General features: G+C 43.7%; 1 protein-coding gene and 1 long non-coding RNA gene across 3 annotated transcripts in view; one reads left to right on the top strand and one right to left on the bottom strand.

Moving 5' to 3' along the window:
* Window positions 1–1,869, bottom strand: part of TRIP11 (thyroid hormone receptor interactor 11) — a 61,527-nt gene extending 59,658 nt beyond the window's left edge. For both annotated transcript variants that reach the window (XM_049612298.1, XM_049612300.1), the window contains exon 1: window positions 1,252–1,869. In XM_049612298.1, coding sequence (XP_049468255.1) covers window positions 1,252–1,390 — 139 coding nt within the window. In that variant the 5' untranslated portion in view covers window positions 1,391–1,869. The remainder of the gene's footprint in view (window positions 1–1,251) is intronic.
* Window positions 1,870–1,916: 47 nt separating this feature from the next.
* Window positions 1,917–4,541, top strand: LOC125909243 (uncharacterized). Its single transcript, XR_007453618.1, has 3 exons — window positions 1,917–2,236; window positions 2,535–2,607; window positions 4,136–4,541. It is a non-coding gene; the product is annotated as an uncharacterized LOC125909243 (long non-coding RNA).
* Window positions 4,542–14,196: the final 9,655 nt, after the last annotated feature.

The raw sequence follows: 14,196 nt of genomic DNA, 5'->3' as shown, positions 1-14,196 counted from the left end.
AGAAAGGCAAAATAAAAGTGACAAAGACTTCGTGTTTAGGAGATTGGGCAGATGATGAAACCATTAAAATTGAGAATACAGAACCACATCTGGTAGGAAGAACAAAATGAATTCCACCTTAAGCCTACAGGACAGTCATGTCAGAGGGGATGCTATTTTCTAGGAATAGCCAACTGTTTTCCCCTAACTAGGATACAATGAGAGACTAGTCGTTTCCCTTGTTATCCAGCCCTTTTCTGTTCTAAATTTCAAAGTCACATGACCCTTTCCTTTCCCTTTCATCCCCAACCTGTCCCACCTAATGTACCTCCCACCCAAAGTGTACTCCAAGCAGTAAAATGATTTCTGCAGCTCTCCAAAGTTTCTGCCTTGTAGAAAGGCAGAAATTCTAAATATACTTTCTATCAATTTATCAAAACTGGGTTTATTTCAACCCAATAAACACAAAGGCTTGATTAAATCAGGATAAAAAGTTAAACCAGAATGCTAGTTTATTAATTTATAAGAAATAAAATTATCCAAGGAAGTGCTCTCATCCAAAAAACCAGCCCATCCTCTCTCTGGAGGCAGACCTACACTGAAATTAAAGTACTCTTTAGATCTAAATACTACTTTCGGAAAGAATATCAAGAAATCAAAATATTAGTTAACATAACTATCGATTACCATGTAACTCTGGGTCACTCTTCATTAGTAAAGCAAAATAAGGACTTAAAAAATGAGCGAAAGTTGCTAAGGATACCCAAATGGGCTATCTTCCTTATTTTACTGTCGAAATATGGGTGGAATGGTAAGTAGGCACAAAAATACATTTCAGCTGGAACGTTTTAACAATACGTTCAAGTCAGAAAGGGCTTAAGACTCTGTGAATATTTTAATGAGTTGCTTCAACTGTTAAAAATCGAAGGAATACAGTGACTATGTGAGGCACAGATACTTTTTAACCGAGTCAATACAAAGGAAAAGGATCAAGATCAGATCCGCCCCCAAGTTAAAGGCAAAGTAAGCGGTGGGCGTGGAAGAACCAAACAAAAATAAACTACTCGATGCAGGAACAGTTTCATTCTGAGGTATACAGAGTATTCAGCCAGAACTCTTCTCCAGACCCCAGTGGTCTAGAGAAAATCGGTTAAGAAGAGGCAAAAGTGTAAAGAAAAAAGGGAGTGACACTCCTGATGGATGGAAGTGGGAACCAAACGGGAGCTCCCACGGTCCCAGGAAAACCCTCCCTCCCATCGCTCCAGCTGTTACCTTCCACTTCCTCCGTGCCCTCCATCAGCATATCCTTCGTAAAGTTTGAAATCTGGCCAGTGAGGGAAGCCAGGCTGCCTCCGACTTGACCCAGAGACTGGCCCAAGCCGGAGCCGAGGCCCCCAAGCCAGGACGACATCGCTGCAGGTTAGAGAACGACCCGGTCCGCTCCGAGCAAAGCGTCCAGCGTCGTCGGACGACCCCGCCAAATGTCCTCGAACCACCGCCTTCGCGGGGCTAGTCCATATCAAAACACTCAAGATTCCACAACACAATGAGGGGTTCCTAAGCAACGCCGGCTTCGGGGGGCTCCCACCAACGGCCCGACTCTGCCTAGAAACGCAGAGGCCTGGCCCGGGACGTTACCAGGGGCCCGCCTCCAGTGCCACAGTCAACCCCGCGAGGCCTCTGCTCATTCCTACGACTTCCCACCGTCCGGGTTGGGCCACTTCTTCCTCTGCTTTAGTGACTTTCCCCAGTTCCGAAGGCAACTCCTGCCAACTCGACGCCGACCGCCATGACACCCACTCTAAACGCGGCAATGGATCATAGAGAGGAGCCGCGGTGGCATAGAAGGGCTCTGCGGAGCCGCCGGACGCGTCCTTGGCGCAAGGGAGCGTGGGATCGCGGAGGACCGAGAGCGGCCGGCCAGGGCAAGGTCAGCCTCCACGTAGCTCACAGGCTTTGGCCGCTGGGGGTGTGGTCTCATGAGCAAGGGGTGACGCAGTGGCGCCTGCTCCCTGCACCTGAGCTTCAGGCAGAGCCCTCTGCGAGTGGTGCCTTTCGAAGCGAGAGCGGCCCGGAAAGCTCCTGGACCCCCCCACTGTGTCGGTGAAACCTGAGTGTTTAATTTTAACTGTACCACGAATTCAGCATCGCAAGGGCACTTGCGGGGTCGCTCCACTGTGCAGCAAGAGGCTTTACTTATCGGTTACTGTGTCGCTTCTTCTACAGCTTGTCGGGCTGCTCTGTACCGGACACTAGGGTAGGAGTTAAGGATACACAAGTAAAAAGGATGGGTTGCGAACTCTTGTTCGTGCAGGAAAAACATGTTGGTTACTTTCTATAGTAGTGATTTTCCCTGGTAGCTTTACAGCTCGTAGTTGAAACCCTGCGTTCTTGAATATACCAAGAGCTTTGTTCAAGAAGCCAATTTAACCCATGAAGTTTAAAACGCAGACCACTTTAAAAGCTTTTAAATGAAGAATTTGCATCCCATTCCGGAGGTGTTTATCAAATGTTTTCCGTGTATTTTTTTTTTTTTTTTTTTTTTTTTTTTGAAGACATCAGTGCCGAAGAGCTAGGTATGCAGACTCTGGGACCTGCCTGGATCTGTCACTGGCTGTATGACCGTGGGTAGGTTACTTAACCTCTCAGTGCGTCAGTTTCTCGTTTGTAAAATGGAGAATGATGGGGTTGTTAGGATGATTAAATAAGGTAATAGTTTTTAAGTGCTCGGAACAGTGCCTGGTGAGTTCTCTTTAAGTGTATGTAAAGTTTCAAAAATGTAGCACACAGATGACCTGAGAGTTGGTATGTCTACCATTATTCTGGGCACTGGGGATACAGCAGGAGAAGACATACGTAGTCCCTGGTCTCTGGAGCTTGCATTCCATTGGGAAGGGAGAGCTGATAAACAAAATGTACTAAATATAAGACAGGTGACTGCTTGAAGAAAAACACACACACACACACAGGGTAAGGATAATATGGAAAAGATATGAGGAGAGGGGACACTTGTAATGTTATAGAAGGCAGTCAGGAAAGGCTTCACTGATAGGGTGATACTTAAACAGATACTTGAAGTAATTAAAAGAATGACATATATCTGGGTGCCTAGCTGACTCAGTCAGTAGAGCATGCGACTGTTGATCTCAGGGTTGTGAGTTCAAGCCCCTAGAGCTTACTTAAGGAAAAACAAAGTGAAATATGTGGGTATCTGGGAAAGAACAGTACAGGCAGAAAGAAACAACTGATGCAAAGGTCCTGAGGCAGGAGAATCCTTGGCAGGTTAGAGGATTACCAAAAAGGCAAGGATGGCTGGAGCAGAGTGGGGTGGGGAAGGATGATAAGGGATGAGGACCAAGAAGTAAGAGTGGGAGGACGGAGATCACATAGGGCCTGGTAGGCCATTGTAAGGACTCTAGCTTTTATTGAGTGGGATGGGGCGCGATTATTGAAGTGGGAAACTGCTTTGAGATGAGTCACATGAACATAGGACCTAAGTGGGTTTCTGGACAACTGAAAAGTTTAGCTAGTGTCAATCAAGCCTGTGTTTCCTACAGCTGTAAATTCTCTGGAGCGCTGTCCTATAAATTCATGTCATGCCATAAAGACACTGCCATTAATGAAAGAGTGCAATTAATGAACATGTTTTTACATCATTTATTAAGTAATTAACACAAAAAGCTATGTTCTAAAAGTTTCTTATGGGGGATTTTTTTTCCCTGTGGGATGAACTATGGCCCAAGAGACTTTAAGAATGATTCTGATAAATAACATGATATGATGTTTGGGATCTTGGTTCAGTATAATGGGAGCAGGGCAGATGAAATAAGAATTGTCAGGAATTGATCATCGCTGAAGCTGGGTGATGAGTACATATGGGTTTACTATACTAGTCTTTTACTTTGCATACGTTTGAAATGTTTTATAATAAAAAGTCACAAGACATCCAAGTTTGATGAAGTTTGGGCTGACGATGTCGCTTCCTTTTCCTGCCAAATATCCCTGGAGCTAACACACAACTGAGTAGCAAAACCAACCCCACACAGGAGCCCATAAATGTGAGTGGCTCCAGGCAATGAGGTCTAGGCTGCTCAGCTGAAATTCTGAACCTGGGATTTTCTTTTTTCATTTTTAAAAATGTTTATTTCTTTTGCAGAGAGACAGAGAGAAAACATGATCGGGGAGGAGCAGAGAGAAAGGGAAAGAGAAAATCCCAAGCAGAGTCTGCAATATCAGCACAGAACCAGATGTGGGGCTCGAACTCACCAACTGTGAGACCATGACCTGTGCCGAAATCAAAAGTCGGATGCTTAATTGACTGAGCCACGCAGGCGCCCCTGAACCTTGGATTTTTGAAACCTCAATGGCTAGCAACAAAAAAAGCAAATGAAAACACTATCAGCTGAAACCTGGTTTCTGTTTCTCAAGAGGTGGGATCGTCGATACTTCTCTAGAAAAAAACAGTTCCTTTGTTGTGAGAAACCATCTAAATGAGTTTATTTATGCAAGTGTAAAGCAAAAACCCATTTTATTTTTTAATGTTTTTAAAATATTATTTATCTTGCCCCTGAGGTTTTTTTTTTTAAGTTTTTTTATTGTGAGAGAGAGAGAGGGAGAACATTAGTGCGTGTGTGATTGGGGGAGGGGCAGAGAGCGAGGGAGAGAGAGAGAACCCCAAGCAGGCTCCGTGCTGTCAGTGCAGAGCCCAACTCAGGGCGTGAAGTGGGGCTTGATTTACCCAAACTATGAAATTTGAAGTGGGGTTCATGGGCAAATGGCTAAGAAAGAATTCTTGAGACGTTTTTGGTGCAAAAACGTGATTTTATTCAAGCACAGGGACAGGACCCGTGGGCAGAAAGAGCTGTACGTGCAAGTGGGAGGGGTGGCTGATGATATAGTCTAATTTGTGGAGGGACAGGGGTAGAGGTAACGTAGGTTACTAAGGAATTTTTGTATGCCGAAGTCAGGGTCTTACAGGACCTTGAATATTTGGCTTTTGTCAAGATACCATTATTTTCAGTTTTTAGTGAAGTATAAACATTAAGGCATTAAGCCAGCCATGAACTTCTCAAAGAATATCACACGCTGCGTCTCAGGTATCAGTGGCTGCAAGCTGTTAGGAGATTTACCTAAAATACATTTTTCTTGCCTTTGTTCTCCTCATCATTTCCCCCCCTGAACAATTTTGACCCTTAAATCTTTAAGGTTGCTGGGGGTGGAAGGCCTTATCTTCTGTAACTTCTTCCTGCTGAATAGGGCCGTAGAGATGTTCCTACCTATGGGTCAACATTGGTCAGTTAAGGATGTGGGAGTTAAGAAAGGGAGAGGCAGCCAAATCCAAGGTGGATTGGATACATGAATCTCCTTGAGTAGAAAGGATCATCTGTTGACTTGCAGTTTTTGTAGTGATGGAGTCTTGGGACCAAGCAAAAAACAAAACAAAAAAACATTGAAGAAAACAGCATATTAGAATTAAAGCATTTGAGGCCCCTGGGTCTCAGTTGGTTAAGCGTCTGACTTTGGCCCAGGTCATGATCGTGGTTTGTGAGTTCAAGCCCTGCATCGAGCTCTGTGCTGACAGCTCAGAGCCTGGAACCTGCTTCAGATTCTGTGTTTCCCTCTCTCTCTGCCCCTCCCTGGCTCGCACTCTGTCTCTCTCTCTCTCTCTCTCTCTCTCTCAAAAATAAACAAATATTAGAAAAAATAATAAAGTGGCTATAAGAATGAGAAGTCCAACAAAGAGACCCTTAATAGTTTACCTTAGTCCTCCCTCCAAACCAGAAACTTAACCAGTCATTAAGAGAAAGGGAAGGATTTTGTAGAGCCTCAATTTGAGTATTCATATCTTTTAGTAGTCCTGTGACATTTTTATGATAATCTGGGATGTATACACAACATTATGTTTTAATAATGGCACATGTACCTCCCTGTGCCATTTGTTTTGCAGAACTGCTTTGCACATTTGTGCAACTTCAGTAATTGAGTAAGGAGATGCTGGTTTGTGAATCATTGGGTGCCTTTATGGTATATTTGTTAAGGGCTTCCACATGCCAAATTATACTTTCTAACCCTGCAGATGGTGCAAATGTGGATGCTAGTGATCATGCCAATGAAAAACAGACCATATCCATCTTTGTTTTAAATTGGGAAGATTAGCCAGGGTAGTGATGGTTTTATTAACATGCCCATGAATCCAGGCAAAAACCAAGGTACGATGACCTATACACCCTGGAGAAAGCCAAGGCCGTTGATTAGTTCCACATAACCAGTGGGTTCTGTTTGGAGCTAGCCATCTGACTCCAGGTGGCTGTATTCAAACAGAAGCAAACCAGTCAGCCTGGAGTATAATGGTCCAAGAGCATGTTTCTAGAGATAGCCACGCTAGATGTCATGTGCCGTTTGCCCAGGTGTCATGGGTATGATTTCTTTGTCCCCAGCATAAAAGTGCCTTTTTTTTTTTAATGTTTATTTATTTTTGAGACAGAGACAGAGCATGAACGGGGGAGGGTCAGAGAGAGGGAGACACAGAATCCGAAACAGGCTCCAGGCTCCGAGCTGTCAGCACAGAGCCCGATGCGGGGCTCGAACTCACGGACCGCGAGATCGTGACCTGAGCTGAAGTCGGCCGCTTAACCGACTGAGCCACCCAGGCGCCCCATAAAAGTGCCTTTTGACTGAGCTGTCCAGTAGTGGGTGTGAGCCATAAATATGTGTCCCAAATTTGATATATACCCTCCTCAGTTATAGCAATAAGTAGGATTTCATAACTTAAGACACTCACTGGCAGGCATCAATTTGTGGGCTTGCAAAGTCAGTTAATATTTTAATAGTTTGAGGGTCTGAGAAAATCTGGGAACGTCCTGGTAAATTCCATGTCTTACTGATCATGAGCCAAGGAGAAACATTCCCATTAGTGATAGATTTATCGCAAAAGAGGGTATCATTTTATATTATTTCTGAAGTATAAGTATGTAGAGAGTGCCAATCAGTGCCCTGTAATGGGGAAACCCACCAGGGTAACCTGGATGTACTTGACACGGGCAAGGCTCCACATAGCCAATAAGTGGTTTGATTTTGTAGCTCAGCGTAATGCTGTGTCCATTGTAGAAAGGAATTGTCAGTTCAAATAGGTGAACAGAGAACAAAGAAAAAATATACAGCCTTCCTTGTCATTTGAAGAGGAGTTTGAGGTCTCCTACAGGTTCACGGGAGTAAGAAGGCATGTTAGTTTGCTCATTGGTTTCCTGCGAAGGAGGTACAGCTTTTCTTCTAGGTATAGGACTCTGGGAAGGGTGCCCTTCTAATTTTACTGCAGCGCAAATACATATGACCCGATATGGACCTTTCCATTTTGAATTTAAGTCCCCTGCTGTCCTCGATTTCCAGTTTTTTAAATAAACCATGTATGTCTCTGGAGCTTACACGGGTGGACTTTCAGTTACAGTTGAGTCAGGTTTTGGAGGCATGTGTTAGGTATATTCATTAAGTAACTTATGAATTAGACCAGCCTCGAGTGAAGAGTTTAATAAAGCATGGTAATCCTCATCTAACAAGTCCACTGTGAGAAGTGGCTTTCTGTATAACTCAGAAGGGCTAAGTCCTTGGAGCAGCTCTCATTCTGAGAAGTCCTATTGTGGCAAGAGAATAACCCAATTTTCCTCATTCTGTAAACTAAGTTTAGTTATGGTGTTATTTACATTTTTTTTCAATGTTTATTTATTTTTGAGAGAGAGAGCTTGAGAGGGGGAGGGGCAGAGAGAGAGAGAGAGAGGGAGACGCAGAATCTGAAGCAGGCTCCAGGCTCTGAGCTGTCACCACAGAGCCCAATGCAGGGCCTGAACCCACAAACTAGGAGATCATGACCTGAGCCAAAGTTGGACGCTTAACTGACTGAGCCACCCAGGCGCCCCGTTTTAAAGCATGATCAGCTTATTCTGCCTTCTTATTCTGCCAGCTTATTCTGCCTTAGTTATAACAAAGTTATAACTAACTTTGTTGAGTTATTTGTGCAGTAAAAGTAGGACCATTGCCACTTTGCAAGGATTGTGGAAAGCCAAATCTAGGAATAACTTCTTGCAACAAAACTTTGATTACTTCCATGGCCTTTTCTTTTACAAGGAAAGGCCTTGATCCATCCAGTGAAAGTATCAACAAACACTAGTGGAAACTTAGAGCCTTTGCAAGGAGGAATTTGTATAAAATCAGGCTGCCGGTCCTCTCCTGGATATGTTCCACGCCTTTGGACCAGTTTCAAAAGTGGAGGAGGGTGAGCTGCACTTTCTGGATTTACTTGTGCACAAACAATACAGGATCGGCAGACCTGTTTAATTGTGGTTGTTAAATTTACCCCATCAAATATATTTTTAATTAGGGGTGCCTGGGTAGCTCAGTTGGTTAAGCATCCGACTCCAGCTCAGGTGATGATCTCACAGTCTGTGAGTTCAAGCCCCACATCGGGCTCTGGGCTGACAGTTCAGAGCCTGGAGCCTGCTTGGGATTCTGTGTCTCCCTCTCTCTCTGCCCCACCCCTGCTCATGCTCTGTCTCATTCTCTCTCTGTCTCTCTCTCTCTCTCAAAATTAAATAAACATTAAAAAAAATTTTAAATATATTTAAAATTATATATTCTAAGGCATTTTTGCCCAAATGAGTAGCCTGGTGTAAACCCTCTATTACCTTCCACTGGTTATTTTTGAATATAAAGATTTTTCCTGGGGCGCCTGGGTGGCTCGGTCGGTTAAGCGTCCGACTTCGGCTCAGGTCATGATCTCACGGTCCGTGAGTTCGAGCCCCACATCGGGCTCTGTGCTGACAGCTCGGAGCCTGGAGCCTGTTTCAGATTCTGTGTCTCCCTCTCTCTCTGCCCCTCCCCTGTTCATGCTCTGTCTCTGTCTGTCTCAAAAATAAATAAACGTTAAAAAAAAAATTAAAAAAAAAAAAAAGATTTTTCCTTTTAACAAGCCGGTCCTGTGCATTTTTGGATATCCCCATTCCTGTACTATGTAAGCCTCTTGGTCTGAGTAGGCTGGAGTTATGGACTTTACTGGAGTCAAAACTGGTATAAGACTTAATATTTATTTTGTGCTGCCTGCTTGGCTGCATGGTCTGCCAGATTATTTCCTTTAGATTCTAAAGTAGGTTTACTGCCTCACAGAGAGTAATGATTTCAGGCCCGTATTTGATTGGGTAGTCATGGCTTGATAATAATCCCCTTTCTTTCCAGATTGCCCCATGGGCATGTAGTATTGGGAAAGCATATTCAGAGGCCTTTTGCTCATTGAAGAGCACAGGTAAGTGCTATTAATTCAGCCTTTTGAGCAGAAGTATTTATTGGAAGGGCTTCTGCCTTAATGGTCTTGATTAAACTAACTATAGCATATCCAGCTTTTCCTTCTCCATTATCCAGGATGCCACTGCCATCAGTCAACTAATTGTCATCTGCATTTTCAATAGGGGAATCTTTTAATTCAGGTCTACCAGAGTAAATAAGATCAGTAATTTCTGAGCAATTATGTTCTAACAGAGAAGTATGATGGTCAGGTCCAGGCTGAAGGGTAGCTGGACTTAAAGTCTGAGAGGTTTTAAGTACTATTTCCAGTGTGTCTAAACGTGTAGCCTCCTGTTTAGTAAGTTGGCCTCCCGTCATCCATTGGTGGCCTTTGGTCTCTGAACACTTTGAACCTGGTGTGGAGTCATCACTGTCAAGGACTGTCTCATAGTAAGTTTTGAAGCTCCTTCTACCAGGACTGTGGCAGATATTGCTCGAAATCAGCCACTCTTGAGCTACATTACCAAGTGACTTTGCAAAATATCCCACTGGCCTTGTTTCATTTCCTAACTTTTTAAATGTTTATTTATTTATTTTTGAGAGAGAGAGAGAGAGAGAGAGAGAACACAAGCAGGGGAGGGGCAGAAAGACAGGGAAACACAGAATCTGAAGCAGGCTCCAGGCTCTGAGCTGTCAGCACAGAGCCCGATATGAGGCTTGAACCCACAAACTGTGAGATCATGACCTGAGCCGAAGTTGGACTCTTAACTGACTGAGCCACCCAGGCACCCTCTCATTTCCTAATTTTTGAGTAGGAATTCGCAAAGCTTGTCTCTGTTTTTCTGCTACTTATAAAGTAAAAGGTTCTTCTAAATTTGGTAGAGCCAAAGCCAGGGCTGTTGAAAGTTTAGTTTTTAATGTTTGAAAGGCCGTCTGCTGGGCTTTTGTCCAGAGTAAAGGTTCTTCCTCGGGGCCTTTAATTGAATCATATGATCGTTTGGCTAAGACCCCAAATCCAGGAATCCACAGGTGATAAAAGCCTGCCATACCCAGGGAAGTGCAGAACTGTTTCTTTGTAGCTGGGGGGTCCAAGATCTAATATAGCCTTTTTTCTGTCAATAGACAAGGTACGATGTCCTGGTGTTAGTTCATATCCCAAATATTGTAATTTTTGTCTAGATATTTGTGTCTTTTTAGGGGAGACCCAATACCCTCTGTCTGCTAAGAAGTTAGGTAAAGTTGTAGAATTACTATCAGACGTTTCTTTACTGGGACTACAGATTAAAATGCCATCCACATATTGAATTATAGTCCCTTGTGGTGAGGAGGTTCCACGGAGGTCTTTGCCAAGTGTGGCCCTGAACAAAGGAGAATTTTTTCTAAATCCCTGGGGCAAAACTGTCCAAGTCAATGGAGCAGGCTGTGGGTTTGAAGGTGAAGCCCATTCCAAAGCAAATGGTGGCTGTGTTTGCTCACTTAGAGGGATGCAGAAGAAGGCGTCTTTTAAACCAAGTACTGTAAACCAGTTGGGATCACCAGGGACCTGGGTGAGAATAGTATATGGATTTGGCACTTTGGGATGAATGGCTCTTAAATCTTGTACCATTTGGCTTCTTTTACTGGTAAAACTGGAGTGTTACAAGGAAATTGACAAGGTGTTTGAGAATACCATGTTTGAGAAATTTGTCAATAGGTTGTTGTAGCCCAGCTTTTGCCTCAGGTTTTAATGGGTATTGCTTTTTTAAGAGGTATAATGCCTGGGTCCTTTAAGGTCACTTTAACTGGCTGGGCTTTAAGAGCCCATCCTGGGGGCGCCTGGGTGGCTCAGTCGGTTGAGCGGCCGACTTCGGCTCAGGTCATGATTTCACGGTCCGTGAGTTCGAACCCCGCATCGGGCTCTGTGCTGACAGCTCGGAGCCCGGAGCCTGTTTCGGATTCTGTGTCTCCCTCTCTCTGACCCTCCCCCGTTCATGCTCTGTCTCTATCTGTCTCAAAAATAAATAAACGTTAAAAAAAAATTAAAAAAAAAAAAAAAAAAAAAAAGAGCCCATCCTGGGACATCGCAATCCCAGACCTGTGAATTTACTTCCTTCCAGATATTAGAAGGGATACCAGGATAAGGTTTTAATTCCCCAGATGTAAAAGAGAACAAGCTGTCCTCTTCTTTAGTAAGAGCAAACCTGCTTCCTAGTTTATACAGTAAGTCTCCTCCAAGTAATGGAGTGGGACAAGATGGAAGGACTGAAAAACACGAGCTACCAAGTGACAGTCTTGTACTTACGAGTTAAAGGCATTGTTTGGCGGCATGTTTTAGTTTCCCCCTCTCCGCCAACAATTTTATGGCTAGAAAAACAGGTAGAGCCAGAGTGCTGAATAAGAACACAGTAAAGTGGCTCCTATATCAATAAGAAAATTGACAAACTTACCTTCCTCATCCAGGGTAACCCGGGGCACAGTCATCTTGATGTCAAAGGGAGCCAGACCAGCACCAGGGCCCCATCATGCCTCATCCTCTGGTTCCTGCTCTCAGGCAGGGAAGCGAGTTCCTGCCTTCCTCTCTTCCAATGTCACTGTTTTTTTTTTTAATTCTATTTTTGTTTTGTTTTTGTTTTTGTTTTTGTCTTTTTTTCAGACAAGACATGGCCCCGGGGGAGAGCCTTTGTTTGGACATTCTTTTTGTTTGTTTGTTCTTTGTTTTTCTTTAAGTTTATTTACTTATTTTGAGAGAGACGGCTACAGTGCAGGAGCAGGGGAGGGGCAAAGAGAGAGAATCCCATACAGGCTCCGTGCTGTCAGCGCAGAGCCTGATGCCGGGCTTGAACTCACAAACTATGACAGGGCTCAGACTCACAAACTGAGATCATGCATGACCTGAGCCAAAATCAAGAGTTAGATGCTTCCCTGACTGAGCTAGCCAGGTGCCCCTGTTGGAACATTCTTTACTCCAATGTCCAGTCTGGCCACACCCATAGCGTGGGAACTTACCTGATTCTTTGTCTGATACCGGTTTTTTCTTTGACCCCTGGTTAGTCTTATGTTGTAGGGAATACGCGATAGTGGCAACCAATATTTGAGCCTGTACTTACCCTGCAATTTAGCTCTCTGGTCCTTTCTTGCTTTAACACCACATCTCTATTACTAAAGACTCCAGTGGCCACCCCTAGTAGGCACTGGGTGGGGGTTTGAGGGCTGAGAGCCATTTTAGTCCGTGTTCAGCAGATGTCAGGTGCCAACTGACATAAAATGAGTGTTTAGTATAGCTGTTCCTTCAGGTGAGGTTGGATCCAGATTTGTATATTTATGGATGGCTTCTATTAAATGGCCCTGAAATAGAGCTGGATCCTCATCAGTTCCTTGAGTAACTTCTTGAATTTTATCATGGTTTACAGGTTTAAAGAATCCTTCTTTCATTCCTTCTGTTAAACAAGTGATCATATGATCTCATCTCTCCCTTCCCAGTCTACTCTCTTGGTATTTCCAGTGTGGCTCAGTGTTTTGGACCGCAGCGCCACCTATTGGATAACGTTCCCTGTCTCTCATTGCCAGTTCGTCAGTGAACTTTTTTCTTCTTTTAACTTGTTTTATTTATTTATTTATTTTTTTAATTTACGTCCCAATCAGTTAGCATCTAGTGCAACAATGATTTCAGGAGTAGATTCCTTAGTGCCCCTTACCCCTTTAGCCCATCCCCCCTCCCACAACCCCTCCATCAACCTTCAGTTTGTTCTCCATATTTATGAGTCTCTTCTGTTTTGTCCCCCTCCCTGTTTTTATATTACTTTTGTTTCCCTTCCCTTGTATTCATCTGTTTGGTCTCTTAAAGTCCTCATATGAGTGAATTCATATGATTTTTGTCTTTCTCTGACTAATTTCACTTAGCATGATACCCTCCAGTTCCATCCACATAGTTGCAAATGGCAAGATTTCATTCTTTTTGATTGCTGAGTAATACTCCATTGTATATATATACCACATTTTCTTTATCCACTCATCCATTGAGGGACATCGGGCTCTTTCCATACTTTGGCTATTGTTGATAGTGTTGCTATAAACTTGGGGGTGCATGTGTCCCTTCGAAACGGCACACCTGTATCCCGTGAATAAATGCCTAGTAGTGCAATTGCTGGGTCATAGGTAGGTATTTTTAGTTTTTTGAGGACCCTCCATACTGGTTTCCAGAGTGGCTGCACCAGCTTGCATTTGAGCCCCTGCCCAGATATGGGTTTTTTTTTTGTTTGTTTGTTTTTTTACTCTCAGGTCCAACAACAAGTTAATATGATATATATATATATATCTTGTCAAGTCAGATCAAATATCATAAATGCTTAGCCCTCAATAAATTGAGAAGGGCTTTCGGAATATTGTCCTAATTGTTGTTTTATCTGAGCCAGATTGGCCATCGAGAATGAGACCTAGACTCTAATTGTGCCCATTTCTCTGTTAGCAACCTCCCTAAGAGGATACAATCCAAATTTAGTGAAGCTCCTGGGAGACAGGGAGTTCCCACTCCTAGTGTGTCCAGCTGGGCTGGGAGCAGAGGGGTCTTGGGGCTTATAAAAGAGGGGGCTAGTGACAGGGCCAGGTTCCTGTTTGTCTGGACTGGCCAGTAATTCCTCCAGATTTGTTAGGTGGCATGGGTCTATTTAGATATTCATCATCCAGTATGTCCAGACGGGGGTTTGTTAACCTGGCTAGTGGATAGACACATTCTGCAGGAGGCCCTCAGGTCTGGATCCTGATGTAGGGCCGTGAAAGCCTGGACGTAGGGTACCTCAGTCCATTTGCCCTGTTTCTTGCAGAAGAGATGTAACTGATAGATTGTATTAAGGTTTAATGTTCCATTAATGGGCCATTTCCCTCATCTTCTAAGGAGTACTGAGGCCAGGCAATATTACTAAAGAAGATCAGGGTTGGTTTGTTTGTTTTTTTTCCCTTGGATCATGCAATCCG

Source organism: Panthera uncia (genome assembly GCF_023721935.1).
Source record: "Panthera uncia isolate 11264 chromosome B3 unlocalized genomic scaffold, Puncia_PCG_1.0 HiC_scaffold_1, whole genome shotgun sequence".
NCBI classification, from domain to species: Eukaryota; Metazoa; Chordata; class Mammalia; order Carnivora; family Felidae; genus Panthera; species Panthera uncia.
Note: the sequence above shows the minus strand (reverse complement) of the source record. Positions and strands in the feature narration are given on the sequence as shown.